At 37.7% G+C, this 22,736-nt stretch overlaps 1 protein-coding gene across 1 annotated transcript; it reads right to left on the reverse strand.

Annotated features, from left to right (window-relative positions):
• Nucleotides 1–8,855: 8,855 nt before the first annotated feature.
• LOC112586454 (keratin-associated protein 6-2-like) lies at nt 8,856–9,780 on the reverse strand. The gene has a single exon (XM_025290935.3). It carries the CDS (start codon nt 9,531–9,533, stop codon nt 9,150–9,152), a length of 384 nt encoding a protein of 127 aa, XP_025146720.3. The 5' UTR covers nt 9,534–9,780; the 3' UTR covers nt 8,856–9,149.
• Nucleotides 9,781–22,736: the final 12,956 nt, after the last annotated feature.

Genomic DNA, 22,736 nt, shown 5'->3' on the forward strand with positions numbered 1-22,736 from the left:
AAAAATGATTCATTGTTTCTATCAAATCTCTGTGTACTTTCTTGGGAATTAGTCTTTTTCCAGGCCTTGTAGACTCAGTTGAAAATTGGGCAAACATGATGCATGAAGTTTGAGCTCTTCTTTGATATAATGCAAACATTTCTTTCATATCTGTGTCAGAAATAATGTCTTCTCCACCTGTTTCTTGTATCTTATGTTCTCAGGTACTCACATACCCAAGCACAAATCTCCCAGTATTTCTGAACTGTGCTTTGTAAATCCCACTGTGTCTAGGATGGAACTAAAGGGGAAAGAGGAGGAAGCATGCCACTTTACTCAGGAAGTTGATGCAAAGTCCAAGATAGACAAAAAATGACCTGAGTGCTTAGAAGAATGGAAGAGACTTTCCAGGCTCATGAGAAATAGCATTAGATACAGGAATTAAGAACACGAGAATAAGGAACTAAGCAACAGAAAAGTAATAATAGAAATACACTCATATTGTCTGTTTTGATGTAATTGCCTATGTATTTGCATATACTGAGGTTGAGGAAATTGATTTCAATCTCTTAACTGACAGTTTTGAATATTTTTGAAAGGGTCTCAAATTAGACAGTGAAGGCAATGTAGGTAAATTAAAGACAAGCCTCTTGCTTTCAGTGTTTATATTCCACCATGTGCATATAGAAAAACCAACAGCATAAATAATTCAGATAATTTGAAACTGACAATTGGAGTGGAGGGAATAAAATAGCTAAATGCAAAAGAGAGTACAAGTTGTATTAAAGAGCTAGTTCAGGGAGGTATTTTGAACTTGTGACAAATGAGCTAATGTCAATCACAAAGCAAGGGCAGTAGCAAGTGTAAATGGGAGAAAATTTATGAAGTTTTGTAACAATATGATTTGTTAGGCAACTATGAGATAATTCACACAACTAGAAAAGAGTTTTCATAAAGTAACTCTTAACATACCTTCAAAATCTGAAACGTTGTAACTCCCTTAGTTAAAGAGGGCTTCCTTGGTAGCTCAGACAGTAAAGAATCTGCCTGCAGCACAGACCTGGGGTCAATCCTTGGGTTGGGAAGATCCCCTGCAGAAGGCAATGACTATCCAACCCAATATTCCTGCCTGAAGTATCCCATGGATAGAGGAGCCTGGCAGGCTACAGTCCATGGGGTTGCAAAGAGTTGGACACATCTGGACAACTAACATTTTCATACTTTCACTAGTTAAAGAACACTTGAGACATTCAGCTCAGTGAAATGACAAAATGGTGATAATCAATCCAAATATCTATTAGCTTATAAGTGACACACAAATATTTGAACAGAAATTTGATTTAATCTATCAATTTTTTATTAGAGTAATATTAATTGAACCCAACTTATGTGCTAGGTATTATAACCAGAGCTGGTTATTCCATGATGCACAGAATAGAGGTGGTTCTGCAGGCATCATTAGGTATGGAGAGGCTTGAGTGAAAAGGTTTAGAAATAATGCAATAAAGATGGAAGACTTTTCAGTAACCTAGGGGAATTGTGGCCAGAAATTCTGCTTTGGCAGTGGCATTGAAAAGCAAAGTGTCATACTACCTAAAGCAATCTATAGATTCAATGCAATCCCTATCAAGCTACCAATGGTGTTTTTCACAGAGCTAGAACAAATAGTTTCACAATTTGTATGGAAATACAAAAAAACCTCGAATAGCCAAAGCTATCTTGAGAAAGAAGAATGGAACTGGAGGAATCAACATGCCTGACTTCAGGCTCTACTACAAAGCCACAGTCATCAAAGACAGAAATATAGATCAATGGAGCAAAATAGAAAGCCCAGAGATAAACCCATGCACCTATGGACACCTTATCTTTGACAAAGGAGGCAAGGATATACAATGGAGAAAAGACAACTCTTTAACAAGTGGTGCTGGGAAAACTGGTCAACCACTTGTAAAAGAATGAAACTGGAACACTTTCTAACACCATACACAGCAATAAACTAAAAATGGATTAAAGATCTAAACATAAGACCAGTAACTGTAAAGCTCTTAGAGGAGAACATAGACAAAACACTCTCTGACATACATCTCAGCAAGATCCTCTATGACCCACCTCCCAGAATATTGGAAATAAAAGCAAAAATAAACAAATGGGATCTAATTAAAATTAAAAGCTTCTGCACAACAAAGGAAACTATAAAGCAAGGTGAAAAGACAGCCTTGAGAATGGGAGAAAATAATAGCAAATGAAGCAACTGACAAACAACTAATCTCAAAAATATACAAGCAACTCCTGCAGCTCAATCCCAGAACCAATCAAAAAATGGCCCTAAGAATTAAATAGACATTTCTCCAAATAAAACATACAGGTGGCTAACAAACACATGAAAAGATGCTCAACATCATTCATTATCAGAGAAATGCAAATCAAAACCACAATGAGGTATCATTTCACACCAGTCAGAATGGCTGCGATCCAAAAGTCTACAAGCAATAAATGCTGGAGAGGGTGTGGAGAAAAGGGAACCCTCTTACACTGTTGGTGGGAATGCAAACTAGTACAGCCACTATGGAGAACAGTGTGGAGATTCCTTAAAAAACTGGAAATAGTACTGCCATACGACCCAGCAATCCCACTGCTGGGCATACACACCAAGGAAACCAGAATTGAAAGAGACACGTGTACCCTGCTCTTCATCACAGCACTGTTTATGATAGCCAGGACATGGAAGCAACCTAGATGTCCATCAGCAGATGAATGTATAAGAAAGCAGTGGCACATATACACAATGGAGTACTACTCAGCCATTAAAAAGAATACATTGGAATCAGTTCTAATGAGGTGGATGAAACTGGAGCCTATTATACAGAGTGAAGTAAGCCAGAAAGAAAAACACCAATACAGTATACTAATGCATATGTATGGAATTTAGAAAGATGGTAACAACAACCCTGTATGTGAGACAGCAAAAGAGACACGGATGTCTAGAACAGTCATTTGGACTCTGTGGGAGACAGAGGGGGGGATGATTTGGGAGAATGGCATTGAAGCATGTATAATATCATATAAGGAATGAATCGCCAGTCCAGGTTTGATGCAGGATACAGGAAGCTTGGGGCTGGTGCACTGGGATGACACAGAGGGATGATATGGGGAGGGAGGTGGGAAAAGGGTTCAGGATGGGGAACACCCATCCGGTACACCCGTGGCAGATGCATGTTGATGCATGGCAAAACCAATACAAGATTGTAAAGTAAAAAAAAATAATAATAATTTAAAAATAAATAAATAAATAAACAATACATATATCTGAAAACAAAAACAAAAAGAAAAGAAAAGAAAAGTGTCTACTGTAGAGAATTTGTGAAGCAAACTTAAAATTTCAAATAGCAAGGAGGACCGGAAAGGTAAGAAAACTGAAGCATAATGATGATTGGAATGAGAATATATTTTATTTATGCCTATCATTCGTGATTCAACATAGCAGAGTCATAAGATTATACCAGTGATGAATAGAAGAAAAAAAAAATTGAATGATTTCTCAGCTGAAGGAAAAATGCCTAATATTGACAATTCTCAGAAAATGAAATCAGAAGCTTGGTGAAAGTTCCTTCTGAAGGCATTCAATAAAGTACTGGATCACTACTCATCTCACTGTTGTTGAAATTTGAGTGTGCAATAGAAGATTTCATGGTTCTTATTGTAAAAAATAACAAGTATTGGAATCTGCTTGATTATGAAAGATTATGAAAGGTACACCTAAGCAAGTGAGATAAAGAAAAATAACACCCCCCCGACACCAAACTTTAAAATGGAACAATTGACAGTGCTAGTCAGTCATTTGGCATTATAAAATCTAATGAGATTTTGAATTTATAGATCAAAATGGGGAGAACTGATACATTTGCAATATGCTAATGGGTCTAATCTGTCTAATTGCTACTTAGATCTTCTTCAGTTTTTCTTAATAATTTTCTGTAGTTTTTAGTGTAGAGGTTTGTATATATATTATAAAATATATTCCTAGGAATTTGGTGGTTTTTAATGATATTATAAGTAATAAATACATTAAAAAATTTCACTTTTGTAAGTTCCTATGTTGCAAATAAATGCAAATTCAACTGAAAAAAATAAAATAAAATAGAACAAGCAAGAGAGTTCCAGAAAAACATCTACTTCTGCTATATTGACTATGCCAAAGCCTTTAACTGTAGAGATCACAATAAACTGAGGAAAATGTTTCAAGAGATGGGAATACTAGACCACCTTGCCTGCCTCCTGAAAAACCTGTATGCAGGTCAAGAAGCAGCAGGTAGAACTGGATATGGAACAACGAACTGGTTCCAAATTGGGAAAGCAGTAAGTCAAGGCTGTATACTATCATCCTGCTTATTTATCTTCTAAGCAGAGTACATCATGCAAAATGCCAGGCTGGATGAAGCACAAGCTGGAATCAAGATGGTAACAATAACCCTGTGTACAAGACAGCAAAAGAGACACTGATGTATAGAACAGTCTTATGGACTCTGTTGGAGAGGGAGAGGGTGGGAAGATTTGGGAGAATGGCATTGAAACATGTATAATATCATGTATGAAACGAGTTGCCAGTTCAGGTTCAATGTACGATACTGGATGCTTGGGGCTGGTGCACTGGGTCGACCCAGAGGGATGGTGTGGGGAGGGAGGAGGAAGGAGGGTTCAGGATGGGGAACACATTTATACCTGTGGCGGATCCATTTCAATGTTTGGCAAAACTAATACAATATTGTAAAGTTTAAAAATAAAATAATAAAAAAAAAGATTAGTGGGGGAAATATAAATAATCTCAGATATGCAGATGACATCACCTTTATGGCAGAAAGTGAAGAGGAACTGAAGGGCCTCTTGATGAAAGTGAAAGAGGAGAATGAAATGGCTGGCTTAAAACTCAGCATTCAGAAAGCAAAGATCATGCAATCTGGTCCCATCATTTCATGGCAAATAGATGCGGAGACAATGGAAACAGTAAGAGACTTCATTTTCCTGGGCTCCAAAATTACTGCAGATGGTGATTGCAGCCATGAAAGAAAAAGATGCTTGCTCACTGGAAGAAAAGCTGTGACCAACCTAGACAGCATATGAAAAGGCATAGACATGACTTTGCTGAGAAAGGTCCATCTAGTCAAAGCTATGGTTTTTCCAGTAGTCATGTATGGATGTGAGTGTTGGATTGTAAAAAGAACTGATGCTTTTGAACTGTGTTGTTCAAGAAGACTCTTGGGAGTCCCTTGGACTGCAAGGAGATCCAACCAGTTCATCCTAAAGGAAATCCGTCCTGAATATACATTGGAAGGACTGATGTGGAAGCTGAAGCTCCAGTACTTTAACTACCTGGTGTGAAGAACTGACTCATTGGAAAAGACCCTGATGCTGGGAAAGATTGAAGGCAGGAGGAGAAGGGGATGACAGAGGATGAGATGGTTGGATGGCATCACTGACTCAGTGGACATGAATTTGGGCAAATTCAGGGAGTTGGTGATGGACAGGGAGGCCTGATGTGCTGCAGTCCTTGGGGTTGCAAAGAGTCAGACACAATGAGTGACTGCACTGAACTGAACCGATATATATATTTATGTATGACTCTCTCCTCTATCCATCCAATGAGCCTAGTTCTCAGTGAATTCATTTTATGTAGGAGTAACATAGTAGGATTTAAAGAAGAAATGAAGTAATTGTTTTTGTACTCAAGTATTATGAAAGTTATAAAATAAGGAAGGTTATTAGTGTTATGAGAGTCAGGAAAGAGTTCTGAGAAGATGGGGCACTAGACATGAGGCTTGAGTAGAAACTGGCCAGTCAGATAAGGGAGTGGGACAACAAGTCTTTCTGTGCATTTATTACCACCAGTCATTGTGTGTAATCACTAAGCAGATGTAGAGAGACTTTTCTTTTTCTCTTCAGATTATTTAGAGCATAGCGCACACTGCTTCCATAAGCAGGAGAGGGCCTGGCCAGGAGGAGCATATGGCAGTGAGCTCACTAGCAGAAGACTATGAAAACTTGGCTCTGACACTCAGTTGCTGTGTGATTTCAAGATAGTGACTTAATCACTCTGAGCCTCAGCATATTTCTCCCAATACTTGTTTGTCAAGACCCACTCTATTTATTTTAACAGGATGTGAAAATGAATTGAGATAATGTGTAAAAAGACATTTTACAACATGCAATAGAGATGAACTGGTTCAGTTCAGTTCAGTTCAGTCATTCAGTTGTTTCCAACTCTTTACAACCCCATGAACCAGGCCTCTTCCATGCCAGGACTCCCTGTCCATCACCAATTCCTGGAGCTTACCCCAACTCATGTCCACTGAGTTGGTGATGCCATCCAACCATCTCATCCTCTGCCATCCTATTCTCCTCCTGCCCTCAATTTTCCCAGCATAAGGGTCTTTTCAAATGAGTCAGCACTTCACATTAGGTGGCCAAAATATTGGAGTTTCAGCTTCAAAATCAGTCCTTCCAATGAATACCCAGGACTGATCTCCTTTAGAATGAACTGGTTGGATATCCTTGCCATCCATGGGACTCTCAAGAGTCTTCTCCAACACCACCGTTCAAAAGCATCAATTCTTCTGCACTCAGCTTTCTTCACAGTCCAACTCTCACATCCATACATGACCACTGGAAAAACCATAGCCTTGACTAGACAGACTTTTGTTGGCAAAGTAATGTGTCTCCTTTTTAATATGCTGCCTAGGTTGGTCATAACTTTCTTCCAAGAAGTAAGCGTCTTATAATTTCATGGCTGCAATCACCATCTGTAGTGATTTTGGAGCCCCCCAAAAAAGTCTGCCACTATTTCTACTGTTTTTCCTTCTGTTTGCCATGAAGTGATGCGACCAGATGCCATGGTCTTAGTTTTATGAATGTTGAGCCTTAAGCCAACTTTTTCACTTTCCTCTTTCACTTTCATCTAGAGGCTCTTTAGTTCTTCTTCACTTTCTGCCATAAGGGTGGTGTCATCTGTGTATCTGAGGTTACTGATATTTCCCCCAGCAATCTTGATTCCAGCTTGTGCTTCTTCCAGCCTAGTGTTTCTCAAGATGTACTCTACATATAAGTTAAATAAGCAGGGTGACAATATACATCCTTGACATACTCCTTTTCCTATTTGGAACCAGTCTGTTGTTCCATGTCCAGTTCTAACTGTTGCTTCCTGACCTGCATATACGTTTCTCAAGAGGCAGGTCAGGTGGTCTGGTATTCCCATCTCTTTCAGAATTTTCCACAGTTTATTGTGACCCAACAGTCAAAGGCTTTGGCATAGTCAATAAAGCAGTAGATGTTTTTCTGGAAATTTCTTGCTTTTTCGATGAATCAGGGGGTGTTGGCAACTTGATCTCTGGTTCCTCTGCCTTTTTGAAATCCAGCTTGAACATCTGGAAGTTCATGGTTTGCATATTGCTGAAACCTGGCTTGGAGAATTTTGCGTATTACTTTACGAGCATGTGAGATGAATACAGTTGTGCGGTAGTTTGAACATTCTTTGGCATTGCCTTTCTTTAAGATTGCAATGAAAACTGACCTTTTCCAGTCTGTGGCCACTGCTGAGTTTTCCAAATTTGCTGGCATATTGAGGGAAACACTTAAACAGCATCATCTTTTAGGATTTGAAAGAGCTCAACTGGAATTCCATTACCTCCACTAGCTTTGTTCGTAGTGATGCTTTCTAAGGCCCACTTGACTTCACATTCCAGGATGTCTGGCTCTAGGTGAGTGATCACACCATCCTGATTATCTGGGTCATGAAGATCTTTTTTGTCAGTTCTTCTGTGTATTCTTGCCACCTCTTCTTAATATCTTCTGCTTCTGTTAGGTCCATACCATTTCTGTCTTTTATTGAGCCCACGTTGCATGAAATATTCCCTTGGTACATGTAATTTTCTTGAATAGATCTCTAGTCTTTCCTGTTCTATTTTTTCCTCTATTTTTTTGCGTTGATCACTGAGGAAGGCTTTCTTATCTCTTCTTGCTATTCTTTGGAACTCTGCATTCAAATGGGTATATCTTTCCTTTTCTCCTTTGCTTTTGGCTTCTCTTCATTTCACAGCTATTCGTAAGGCCTCTTCAGACAGCCATTTTACTTTTTTTCCATTTCTATTTCTTGGGGATGGTCTTGATTCCTTTCTCATGTACAATGTCACTAAGTCCGTTCATAGTTCATCAGGCACTCTGTCCATCAGATCTAGTCCTTTAAATCTATTTCTCACTTTCACTGTATATTTGTAAGGGATTTGATTTAGGTCATACCTGAATGGTCTAGTGGTTTTCCCCACTTTCTTCATTGAAGTTTGAATTTGGCAATAAGGAGTTCATGATCTGAGCCACAGTCAGCTCTTGCTCTTGTTTTTGCTGACTGTATAGAGCTTCTCCATCTTTGTCTCAAATAATATACATTCCTTAGTGCTTTATTTTCAAGTGTCTAACACCCAACTCTGCTTCCAATTTCTCACTGCTTCTGGGAAGCATCTCTTCTATTCCATTACTCCTGCAGGAAATCAGATTGTCTCTCCTGCACCTGGACTTTGTCATGATCACCTGAATGTGTGTCATTCCTCCTCCACTGTCTCCTCTTGCTCCATTCTTGACACAGTGAGATTTGCATGGTTCAGCATGGTTCTGAAATACTGTGAGATTTGTGCTTGTGTATGTGAGTGCCTGAGCATGTGAGATACAAGAAATACTTGGAGAAGGTATTATTTTTGGTGAAAATACAAGAAGAAATGCTTGTATTATATCAAAGAACTCAAGGTTCAAGCACCCTGTTAGCCCAGTCTTCGAAAGAGGCCATAGCACCTGAAGAAAGACTAATTCACAGAGATTTGTTAGAAGCAATGAGCCATTTTTATTGAGAAAAAGGGTTATCCAAGCTTTAGAATGTTAGGGTCATTAACACAGTCATAACAGAGACTCAGAGATTAGGGAGTAAAGGCTAACATTTGGAAGAGTCAGATGATACCACCATTGAACTTCAGACTTCAAGGACGTCAATCTAAATATGGGGAGTTGGAGGTCAAAGCCTCTGTCACGCATACAATTTCTTGCAAGTACAAATCATGGGTTACAGATCCTCGAAGCAGTATTATCTTTAGATTCCTCATTTCAGAAGCAGACTAGGTTAAGATGGTGATGTTCTAGCAGCAAGAATAACATCTCCTGTAGCAAACTGGCCAGTAGCTGCCATAGCCAGAGCCATATCCACAGCCATATCTGGTTCCATAACCACAGCCATAATAGGGGCTAAATCCACAGCCATATCCTGTCCCATATCCACAGCCGTATCCTGAGCCGTATCCACAGCCGTATCTACTTCCATATCCACAGCCATAATAGGGGCTGAACCCACAGCTGTAGCTCTTTCCACAGCCATAGCCACAGGAGTTGCCGTAGTAGTTACAACACATGTTGTCAAGGCAAGAGGGTTCAGGTGGACTGCAAGAGGCTGTTTCTGAAGTGTGGGTGTCTCCTTCCCATGGACCTTTATATACTGTCAGTAATTGGCAGAGCATACCATTCATTCCCTGACATAGACAACAAATATGGAAGCAACATTATGAGCCAGTCACGTCACCACTGACAATCACTAAAGTTTGCTTAAAATAGCTCATTATTTGGGAGACTCCTGTTTCATTTTAAGAGCTTCACTTTAATTTGTTCTGCTGACAAACCATCTTAGTAGAATCGTGTGACCCAAAGCTGATCATTTTCAAATCTCCTCTCATTTAACAGATACCTTACAGAACAAGCTTGTTGGGGAATGTCAGACGATTTTGCCTCCTTTTCTCTCTCATTTTTCCAAAATACCTGCTTCTGACCACAGGAAAAGGAATATTCCTGTCTTCTTTCCTGAATCATTGCAACTTCCTGTCCATTTTTTCCTACCCTTTCTGCGTTCCTTACCCCTGCCTTGTCCGACTCTCCTCAAATCCTAAGAATCTGATCAGTATCTGATAGTTCAAAACGAAGTCCATTACCGGGAAGAGTGAAGACTTACAGGCGTGGAGACAGTGTGCTGCATGTGTTCCTTCTTGTATTTTCTTCTTCCATGCACCAGGCAATGGAAGGTCCTGTTCACGTGGGGCAGCCCTCTTTTTCTCTCTTTTTTGTAGCTACCTGAGTCTCACCATTGAGGAGACTTTAACAGTTTAACTAACTTTACTGGCTGAAGAATCAGAAGTCCTCAGTTAGACCAGAAACTCATTTTTTTTTTTTTTCACATTAAACCTTATCAGAGCTTTGTGTTATGAGATGTTAGTCCATTCCCCTCATTCAATCATTCTTGCCTTCTTCTATCACTACTGTTCCTCACACATTTAGTTCAAAGGCTAAAGGTAAGTAGGGTCACTCTGATACTTACAGCAAAAGCCTGTCTTCAGCTCCTAGTACATTCATGACATCAAGTACCACAAAACTCAATTTTATCCTTATTCATATGTACATTAATCAGAAGTTCTCAACCTTCTACAAAAATGTTCATTGTGACTTTGAAATATGTCTCCTTTCTTCTAAATAATCCTCTCTAACACACTTACCTTTTTGACATGTAAAAGAGGGAAATGACTATCATTTCTTCTGCTGTTAATATTTTTCTTGCCACCAAATTTCTCGGCTTAAAAAAAATCTATTTGTACATCAAAATTCAGATTTGTAATCAGCTCCTGTGAGATGCCTTTCCTCTGTGTTATTGTCTGAACTGGATCATCCTCCTCTTGGTCCTGGGGCTTCCCTAGTGGCTCAGGAAAGAATCTGCCTGCAATGCAAGAGATGTAGGTTCGATCCCTGGGTCTGGAAGATCCCCTGGAGGAGGAAATGGCAACCCCCTCCAGTGTTCTTGCCTGGGAAATCCCAAGGACAGAGGGGCCTGGCGGGCTATACAGTCCATGGGGTTGCAAAGAGTCTGACATGACCTAGCAACTAAGCCACCACCGCCAGCACCTCCTGGCTCTTATGTGCAGACACATGTCTAAGCACTTGTCAAAGTTTATTAAAACTATATCTTGCCTCACTAATTGAAATGTAACTTCATACCAAACATTCAACCTTTCATGACCAAACATTCAGTCATGTTGCTTTGTTTGTTGGGGTAAGGGGGCATTTTTTTCTTTTTCTTGCTTATCTTGGTTTCTATGTGTTATTTAAATCAACTTTTCAGAATCTGGCAGGCTCCAAAATTTAGATTATTTTTCACTGCAACAACCATGAAATCTGAATTGGAAGGAAATATAAAGTCAAGATCATTGTTTCCACTGGATATACTTGAATTTGACAACAAAGGAATAAGTGGTGATCGAGTACTTTACTGAATGCCTTTAACAGGGATTTTCACAAGGCTACCAACTTCAATTTTTGAGAAGTTTCATTATCAGACATTTTTCCTTCTGTTGAGAAATCATTCTACCGATTTTTCTGATATTGGTCACTGGTCTAATCTGAACACTCTGCTGTTTCATCCCTAACCATAAACATAAAGAACATATAATCCCATTCCATTTTTCTTATCCTTCAGTTTCTTAACTTTTCTGTCTGCCTTGAAATTGAAAACTGTAAATTCTACTTGACAAATTCTCTGGTACAGACAATGTTACTTTACAGTGCCAAGCCAACACACTCTCTGGTCACAGTATCCCTGGGTTATTGAAAAACTCTTTTATCTTTATTGCATTGTTTCTAATACCTTTCCACTCAGATCTCTGGATACTGGTTTAAAACAGTAAAGACAACTCCTATTCTGTGCATCCTTGAATAACCAACTCTGAGTACAGTCCCTGATAATTTGGACTCAATATTCTTCCATAAAAATGGATGAATCAAATCAAACACATATTCAAACATTGGAGAGCCACATATACTGTAAAGACATTTGATCATATGATTAAATTGTCTAAACGCAAATTTATTCTTTCTAAAATGAGGTCTACCTATTTTTACATAATTATTTTCCTTATGTTTCATACCTATTTAGTGTTCTGGTCAGGAATTTTACTCAATAAGTGCTATTCCCTTTATCTCACTTCCCTTTTTATTTTTCCCCTCTTGGCTATATATATTTATTTTTGTGATTATAATTTAATACATGTTATTTAAGTATGCACTTTTTAGGATCCAAACATAAATTTTAATTTTAAATAATTTTTTTTTTTTTTGCAGTGACAAGGTGGACCTAGAAATTCTTATACAGAGTGAAGTAAGTCAGCCAGTGAAAGACAAATATATAATACTGCTTTCTTTAGATTTCTAAGAAATCTAAAAATAATAGTACAAATGAATATATTTATAAAACAGAAATAGAGTCACAGAAGTAGAAAACAAGCATGGTTACCAAGGGGTGGGGAGGGGAAGGGGGGATAAACTGGGAGGTTGAAAATGACATATTTACATTACTATATATAAAATAGATAACTAATAAAAATCTACTGTATAGCACAGGGAACTCTACCCAATATTCTGTAATGGCCTATATAAGAATAGAATCTAAAAAAGGAGTGGATATAGGTATTATATATATAACTGATTCACTTTGCTGTATAGCAGAAACTAGCACAACATTGTAAATCGACTATTGGAGCCCCCCAAAAATAAAGTCTGACATTGTTTCCACTGTTTCCCCATCTATTTCCCATGAAGTGATGGGAACAAATGCCATGATAGAACCATTCAATTTCAGCTTCTTCCGCATTAGTGGTTGGGATATAGACTTGGATTACAGTGATACTGAATGGTTGACCTTGGAAATGAACAGAGATCATTCTGTCATTTTTGAGAGTTTACCCAAGTACTGCATTTTAGACTCTTCTGTTGACTTAAGAGGGCTACTCCATTTCTTCTAAGGGATTCTTGGCCCTAGTAGTAGGTATAATGGTCATCTAAATTAAATTAGCCCATTCCAGTCCATTTTTGTTCACTGATTCCTAAAATGTTGATGTTCACTCTTTCCATCTCCTGTTTCAGTCAGTTCAGTCACTCAGTTGTGTCTGACTCTTTGTGACCCCATGGACTGCAGCACGCCAGGCTTTCCTGTCCATCACCAACTCCTGGAGCTTGCTCAAACTCATGTCCATTGAGTCGGTGATGCTGTTCAACCATCTCATTGTCTGTATCCCTCTTCTCCTCCTGCCTTCAATCTTTCCCAGCTAATCAGGGTCTTTTCCAATGAGTCAGTTCTTTGCATCAGGTGGCCAAAGTATTGGAGTCTAGCTTCAGCATCAGTCCTTCCAATGAACACTCAGGACTGATTTCAATCACTTCCAATTTACCTTGATTCATGAATGTAACATTCCAGGTTCCTATACAATATTGTTCCTCACAGCGTCCATCTTTACTTCCATCACCAATCACATCCACAGCTGGGTGTTCTTTTCTTTTTGGCTCTGTCTCTTCATTCTTCCTGGAGTTATTTCTCCACTCTTCTCCAGTAGCATGTTGGGCACCTACTGACCTGGGGAGATCTTCTTTCAATGTCATGTCTTTTTGCCTTTCTATACTGTTCATGGGGTTCTCAAGGCAAGAATACTGAAGTGGTTTGCCATTCTCTTCTCCAGTGGACCATGTTTTTTCTGAACTCTCCACTATGACCAATCCATCCTGGATGGTCCTACATGGCATGGCTCATAGTTTCAATGAGTCTGCTCCTAATTGTTGCTTCTCAACCTGCATACAGATTTCTCAGGGGGCATTAAGGTGGTATGGTATTCCCATTTCTTTAAGAATTTTCCACAGATTTTTGTGATCCACACAGTCAAAGGCTTTGGCATAGTCAATAAATCTGCAGATTCAGTAGCAATCAAGTTTCAACTGGCAGAGATGAAGATGTTGCTGTCTCATCTGCATGTCATGCATCATTACACAAAATCTGGTGTTGAGGTCCTTGAACCTAGGAGACCCCACAAAATGGCCCACAACAGGGAAACTGGACCTGTTGTCAAATTCAGCTCCAGAGTTAGGTTATACTCAGGATATAATTTGTCCAAGTGATGAAAAAGCTGGTTCTTTCAAGTGCAGTACAGTTTTCACAGCTGCAACATTTGTTAAGTCTGATCTGAGGATAGGACTATGCTCTGGGTTACACCAAGGTTAGTCTTACAAGCAGATGAAGAGGATTTCAACACTTAAAGCTCTTTGAAAAATCTAACTTGTTTCCTTATATTCCTTATCATCAAAGATATGTCTGAAATAAAGAAGAATGTAATTTAGTAAGTGTGTATAAAATAATTTATGTATCCAGAAAAGGGTCTATCTTTTATTAGGCATGTATGAAATAATTTATATATCCAGAGAAAGGTTTTCACAAACTAACACTTAATATAGCTTTGGCATCTGAAATATTAGGACTGTCACTCTTAGAGAATTTGATGCTATTAGCTTGAGTGAAATGAGAAAATAACAATAATGTTAGAAGAGACAGGGATAATAAAATTAGAGAAAATTTGTGTATGTGTGGGTAGTATGAGTTTAAGGAATGTTGGGAAAATGAAGATTTGGCTTCACATACATTATCATATCGGGTTTCCCAGGTGGTACTAGTAGTAAGGAATCCACCTGTCAATGCAAAAGACACAAGAGATGTAGGTTCAATTCCTGGCTTGGGAAGAAACCCCTGGAGTAGGAAATGGCAATCATCTCAAGTATTCTTGCCTGGAAAAATTCCATGGACTGGTGGGCTACAGTCTTTGGGGTTGCAAAGAGCCAGACACAACTGAGCACAAACTCACATACACATACATATCTAATCATGTTATAGCAGAAAGGAAAGACCATTGCCATGAGTGAGTTCCTTCTGTAGTCAGGAAATGATTTAAACTTTAATACCCCTTTAAAAGGAAACACAAAATCCTTTTCTTTGGTGAGCTACTGCATACTGTAGAGGTTCTAAATTGTAAAACCCATTATTTGTTCTTTCAGTCAGTTAGAAAAGCTTAAGGTTCATGTTGCAGATATGTACTACCATTTGGTATTGGGTACAGAGATGCAAAACACATTGTTCCTTCTAAGAATTCAAAATGTTCATTGGATACAAAATAGTAAATCATAGGTTTACATTAAAGCAGGTATATTTGCAGGTGTTATGGGGAAACTGAATAAGAACTCAAGGGGGAAGCCTAAATCAGCCAGAATGTCAAAAGAGAAAGTTAGCTAAGAGTCATAAACTGCTTCCAAAGGAGAGGGTATATGAGCAGAGCTATAAAAGATGAGTTGAAATTGGTCAGTTATGTAAGAAGGAAAATAGAATTCAAGGCAGAGAAATTTAGAAAAAGAAATGAATAAATTGCCAACTTATTTCTAGAGAAGTAGTCACTACTGGAAAAGTTATAATCAACAGCTATAGAGGCGTCTTGAAGTTTTCTCACGCTGCTCAGCCCAGTATCATAGCCACTAGAGATATATCTGTATTGAGCACTTGAGAATGTTGCTAAGTGCAAAATGAAAGGGGCTATTAAGTGTAAAGTACAAGCCACGTTTCAAGGATGTAGTGTAAAAATATTATGAAAGTTACATTAAAATATCGCTTAGGTATTAAATAATATTTGCATGTATTAGTTTAAATAAAATATGCTATAAAATTAACTTACCTGTTTCTTTAAATCTTTTTTAAATGTGACTCCAGGAGAATTAAAAATTCTATACACATTTCATAGACTATATTTTACTCTACCATGTCATTTTAGGAGGTCTCAGCAAGCTGACCCAGAGAGGACTGTAGATCAGAAGAGACGCCACCAGTAAAGGTGAGACAATCTGGCCACGTTGTCAAGGTGTAGGCAGTGGATCATTCTGAACCAGTAAGACCCCAGTAGTCAGTGCAAAGGACTTCAGGGGTGTTCCCAGTGAAGAAAAGTTCTCATCTTCTTCAGGAGATAACTTCTTCAGGACAGATAAATGCCTGCTTCACACCATACACAATAGAAACTCCGTATTTATTAAAATTCTAAACATGAAATTTAATTGTTAAAGTACTAGAAGATGGTATAGGCTTTTAGCAATTTTGTAACCTACAACATTGTTCTGTGTTCAGAAATCTTAAGCTTATTTTGAGTTGATATCTATGTTCTTTGGCACAGGAAACATTGTCTTTAACTGTACTTTCTTGCAATAATACATCATTTCTTCAAGGACATACAAGTGATCATACTTAAAATAAGAAGGTTGTATAGACAGCAATTCAGTCCATGTTCCAGAGTTACACAATTTATGCTCAATCATAGCTCTATCAGTTACTAACTATGTAATTGATCGCAGGCACATTCCCTAGCTTCTCTGAGCCTCAGTATATTCAAAGGTAGAATGGCAAATAGTTCTATATCAGGATTGTTGAGAGTACTAGATTAAATAAAATATGCAAAGCTATACCACTGTAAGAACTCAGTACATTTTTGTTATTATATTTATTATTACATTGCTTAATATGAAATTGCTAATATTTAATCACCTTTGTTGTTCATTTGCCCAGTCGTGCCCAACTCTTTGTGACCCCATGGAAAGCAGCATGCCAGGCCTCTCGGTCCCTCACCATCTCCCAAAGTTGTCCCTTGCATTGGTGATGCCATCCAGCCATTCCATCCTCTGATGCCTTCTTCTCCTTCTGCTGTCTATCTTTTCCAGCATCAGGATCTTTTCCAATGAGTCAGCTCCCAAAAATACTGGAGCTTCAGCTGACAAAATACTAGAATTTCAGCTTCAGCATCAGTCCTTCCAATGAGTATTAAGGGTTGATTTCCCTTAAGGTTGACTGGTTTGAATTCCTTGCTATCCAAAGAGTCTTGCTGTCTCAGGAGTCTTTTACCACACCACAGTTCAAAAGCATCAATTCTTTGATGCTCCACCTTCTTTATGGTCAGCTTTCATAATCATACATGACTGCTGGAAAAACCATACCCTTGACTATAAAGATCTTTGTCGGCAGAGTAATGTTTCTGCTTTTCAACACACTGTCTGGGTCTGTCATAGCTTTCCTGCCAAGAAGCAAATGTTTTCTGATTTCATGGTTGCAGTCATCATCCGCAGTGATTTTAGAGGCCATGAAGACGAAAACTGTCATGACTGCCACTTTTCCACCCTCTATTTTCCATGGGGTAATGGGGCTGGCTGCCATGACCTTAGTTTCTTTAATATAAGCTGGCTCTTTCACTGTAACCTACAAAATTGGCAATTTTATATGACTCAATCTTAGATATTATTCTTATTGTCAATATCTTGAAAATCGCAGAACTTCAATCAATAATTTCAATTTTCTGTCAAATAATTAGGCACACTTCTGTTAGATGTTTTGTATATATGTCATATATACATATTCCATAGTCATATACTCTAACATACACCATGATACCAAGTAAAGTGAAATAATGTTTGTCATTGTGTTAGTAATAAATTAGTGGATTTGGACTATGAACCCTAATTGTGGAAATGAAAATGCTGACACCAGGTAAATAAGGAATAGGCAACTTTTGTGGTTATATGTCTGAGAGGAGAGACCAGTTAAAGTATGTTTATATTTTGCCTTTAGAAATTCAATGTTCATGTAGGATATAAGACGACTACAAGAACTGAAGTCAAGATTCAACCACCCACGGTTAAATAACTTCAGTATTTCTAAAATCCCTTGAAACTTGAATGAGATTGCAGGCTTGAGAAGAGTAAGACCAGAAGACGGATGGACAGATTGTCATTCTTAAAGAAATAGAACTACTTCTTAAGAGTTAGATAAATGAGCAGTCTCATTCAAACACTTACTGAGCTCCTCATAAAGGACATTTCACTATATGCTAAGAACAGAGAGCTAAAATATTTCACCCCTACCTTCTAAAGTATAGAAAAGACCAAAAAACCCGTACAAGTTACAAAGATCAGAATACTGTTATATTTATACACTAGAGTGGGAAATCAGAGGAAGAAATCAGAGGTGAGGTCAGGACCAAGAGGAAGTAGAGAGAAAATTCAGGAATCTTTCTGAAAAGGAAACAGAACTCTTTTAAAAATGGACAGAAGTTCTAAAAAGAAAACAGACCTCTTTTAAAAATGAATAGAAGTTGGTTAACTATAGTTGAAAAGAAATATCATTCTTGACAAGGGAAAGATAAAAGATTTATATTGGAATATGTCCATAAGTCAGAACCTTATTGCAATAGCTATCAACTATCCTGGAGGAAATGTTTTCACTAGTGGGCTTAAGTAGTAAGGTGGGTGCTGAGAATTCTAAGATGACCCCCAGTGACACACTCTTGTATGATCCCCTCCTCTTCCATGCAGGAAGAAAGATCTGTAACTTGCCTCTAACCTTGGCAAAGATGATGGGGTATCACTCCTGCAATTATGTTTAGGGTTGGAAGATAAAACACATCATGGATAAATTTGAATTTTAGATTTAAAAAATTGTTAAAACTGTTTGCAATTCTGTTTATTTATTCATTTTTTAAGTTATTTAGATATCTGATTAAAAAAATTTTTGTCTGTCTCCCCTACTAGAGCCCACCACAGAAATCAAAAAAGATCTAGTTATATGCAAAGATATGGATGAGTATTTTTCTAAGATACTATCTCTGGAGTAATTTACAACAGGCTTCCCTATTGTTCTTTAAACTATCTGGTAAATGGTGTGGTTGACTTGATTACCTGGATGTCATATCTGCACATCAGCAGAGACTAGGCAATACCAAGAATAGATCCCTTTGGAGTAGAAGTGAAAGGGAGAGAGGTATTATCAACCATAGTTGATAGGAGGGACATGTAAACAAAACATTGAAATACATTTTAATTAGGACTTGAAGTGACATTGGGAATAATGAAAGATTCTGAAGCATGTGGATATTTTATAAGAGTAATTTCACAATGAAATGAGATAGATCACCATAAAAAAGCAATAAGCTCCTTGTTACAGCAAATACTCAAGCCTCCAGTGATTAGAAATGATGAGTATATCATAACAAAGAAGAACAAATACTCAATCTTGGTAATGAATTACCTGTGGACTTTGAGTAAATTTGCAAACCTCTTTGTACCTGGTTTTCTTATTAAAAGTTCCCTATCACTTTCACACTTTTATTATGATCAAATAGATTAAAATGTCTGAATGAAATTTGTGATTTATTACAAAACATCCAACAGTGTTATTGTAAAGGATTGTTTTTGCATTTGTTGTTCTGGTTTGAATTAAACGACCACATATAGAGTTGATAAAAATTTACTGAGAAATGGCTCTTGGGATAAAAATGAATTATCAGAATACTATACTCACAAGTATGTGGGCTCACAGGAACTCTATAAGCTAGAAGCTTGGGGAGTTTCTCTAAAGAGCAGCATTGTGTGCCAAAGAAATTTTTTTTTTTCCAAAGAAATTTCTTACAAGTAATTAGTAAGCTAGTCAATGTAATTAGTCAAGCTCATCTTAATAGCTGCATTCCCAAACATAAACTTCCCTACCTTCCACAGAGCCTTGTTACATAAAACACATCTTCGGAATCACGTGTTCAGATAATATAGATTTGTAATTGACTCAAGTCAATGCCTAGATGACAAAAAAGGAAACATGGTTCCCCAATAAAACTGGAGACTCTATAATAATGGATTTATTTAAGACAGGTGCCATAGCTTTGTAAAGACAGTCCTCTCATTATCAATGGACAGGAATGACTTGCAAACACTAGGTATTAAATAAATATTTGTTGCTTGAATCATAAAATTCATGGTGTGCTCTGGTCCTTCCTGTAAGTCAGTAGATAAAGGATCTAGGATAGGAGGTGACATTTAAATGTTAGCGACATTCTTCTGCACCTCAACTAAAACCTCACCCTCTGCCATCACGTGTTACAACTATTACGGGAACTCGATGGGGGTTCTGGCTGTAGATATTTCTGTGGCTTTGACTGTGGCTCTGGCTGTGGTTATAGCTATGGTTTTGGTTGAGGTATGACTGTGGTTCTGTCTGTGGTTGCTGTATCTACCGACCGTTTTTTCTACAGAAGATGCTATTCCTCTTGCAGACAGAATAACATCCTGGAATATTCTATGCCTCTGACATATTTAAAGATTAATGCTCCCCCCAACCCACTGCAGCTAAAGGATGCTCTTTATTTTATTATCTCTATATTCAAGTAAGTGTTGAACACCCCTTATGTTTACTTTTAAAAATTTATTGAGGAATTTTATGAATGCCTCCATTATGTTACCTGAAGACAGAAGATTTGATTCTGATTATGTCCACAATGTAAATTCTTGGTTATCTATTCTATAGTTTTGTGTTGTCCATGAGCATAAATACTCCATAGTTGGAAGAAACAAATTTCACTTATTCCTGCAAGTAATTGTGACTTTTGGGCCAGAATCATTAATGATATTAATATGTGTGGCCTTGCTAAAACATTAGGAGACCGCTGTGTTAGCTTAGCCTTGTCTGACTTGTTGCCTTCAGTCCAACTGTGCATGCTCAGTTGTTAAGCCTTGTCTGACTCTTTGTGATCCCATGGACTGTAGCCCTCCAGATTCCATGGCATTTCATAGGCAAGAATACTGGCATGAGTTGCTATTTCCTTTTCCAGAGGATCTTCCTGACACAGGAAATTGAACCCGCATCTCCTGCGTTAGCAGGTGGGATCTTTACCACTGAGGCATCAGAGAAGCCGAAGCTTAGCCTTTGGATTATTCATTTCTTCATCCACTATTTATTTAGTGTTTATTCTTTCACTATATCACATGGGTTTGTTTACTGCACAGTTGTAGTAAATCTGAATATTAGGTAGTGTAGACTTCCAACTTCTTTCTTTTTCAAAATCATTTTGGCTATTCTAATTCATTTTCCACCTACATGTTTAAATCAGCTTGTCAGTATCTACAGATATATCCTGCTGAGGTTTTAGTTGCTGTTAAATTGCATCTAGAGATCAATTTTGGGAGAATAGACATCATAATAATATTGACTTTTTCAATCCATAAAACATAGCATGTGCTGTGCTGTGCTAATTCACTCAGTCACGTCCAACTCTTTGCAACCTTATGGACTGTAGCCTGCCAGGGTCCTCTGTTCATAGGATTTTCCAGGCAAGAATACTAGAGTGGGTTGCCAAGCCCTCCTCCAGGAGATCTTTCTGACCCAGAGAACTAACCTGCTGTCCCTGATGTCTCCGGCACTGGCAGGTGGGTTCTTGACCACTAGTGTCACCTGGGAAGCCCAAATATAGCGTATATCTGCATATAACTAGATCTTTTTTGATTTCTGTGGTGGGCTCTAATAGGGGAGACAGACAAAATTTTTTTTAAAAAATTAGATATCTAAATAACTAAATAAAAATGAATAAACAGACAGAACTACAAACAGTTTTAACAATTATTAATAAGCTTGACTTGTGTAAAAAGCCATATGATCTACCAAAACCCATGCAAGAAGAAATAGGTGATATTCATAGAACTATATTTATTAAAGAATTTGAATCAATAATTAATAACTTTCCAAATCAAAAAGCACCAGACCCAGATGAGTTCGCTGGTAAATTCCATAAAACATTTATACTAATTTTCTACAACCACTTCCTGAAGATAAAAGCAGAAGAAAGACTGTCTAATTCATTCTGTGAGGCCAACGTTACCCTAATGCCAAAATCAAAGATATTACAAAGAAGGAAAGCTACAGACCAGTATCTTAAACAAACATGAGTGCAAAACTTTTCATCAGAATATTAAAAAATTGAATTCTACAATGTATAAAAGTAACTATACACCATGACCAAAAGTGATTTGTCCAGTAATGCATATCTTGGTTCAACATTAAAAAATCAATTAATGCAATCCATCACATCAACAGCCTAAATCACATGAACTTTTTCAATAGATGAAGAAAAATCATCTGACAAAATCCATCACCCATTCATGATAAAAATTTCAGTAACCCAGAATAAAGAATATCAACTTGATTAAAAAAAAAATCCACAAAAAACTACAGCTAACATCTTACTTAATGGGAAAGCATAGAAGCATTCTCACTAAGATCAGGAGCAAGGGAAGAATGGCCTCTCTCACTACTTTTTTTCAACATCATACTGGAACTATGATGATCCAATAAGGCAATAAAATAAAATACATATTGGTAGGGAAGGAAGATATGAAACTGCCTTTTCCATGGACAACATGATTGCCTATATAGGAAACTTGAAAAAGACCAACAATTTCCTGTTAAAAAGAAATTAAAGCAAGGTTGTAGCATATAAAGCTAATACAAAGAAGCCAGTTAATTTTTTACATATCAAAAATGAACACATACAATTTGAAATTAAAAACATAATACCACTTACAATAGCAGCCACCAAAATAGAATATTTGAATACAAATGTAAAAGAAATTGTATAAGATCTATATGAGGAACCCACCAAACTCTGATGAAAGAAATCAAGGAAGAACTAAAGTCAAGAGATATTATTCCATGTTCACAGATAAGAAGACTCATTATTGTCAAGGTGTCAGTCCTTCCAATGAATATTCAGGGTTATCCTTTAGGATTGACTGGTTTGATCTCCTTGCTGTCCTAGGGACTCTCAAGTGTTTGATCCCTGGGTTGGAAAGATTCCCTGGAGGAGGGCAGGGCAACTCACTCCAGTATTCTTATCTGAAGAATCCTGGATAGAGGAACCTGGCAGGCTACAGTCCATGGGGTCGCAAAGAGTTGGACATGATTGAGGAACTAAGCACAGCATTCCTTTCTTTATGGTTCAACTCTCACATCTATATGTACTACAGGGAAAACC

The sequence above is a fragment of the Bubalus bubalis genome, chromosome 1 (genome assembly GCF_019923935.1).
Source record: "Bubalus bubalis isolate 160015118507 breed Murrah chromosome 1, NDDB_SH_1, whole genome shotgun sequence".
Taxonomy (NCBI): domain Eukaryota; kingdom Metazoa; phylum Chordata; class Mammalia; order Artiodactyla; family Bovidae; genus Bubalus; species Bubalus bubalis.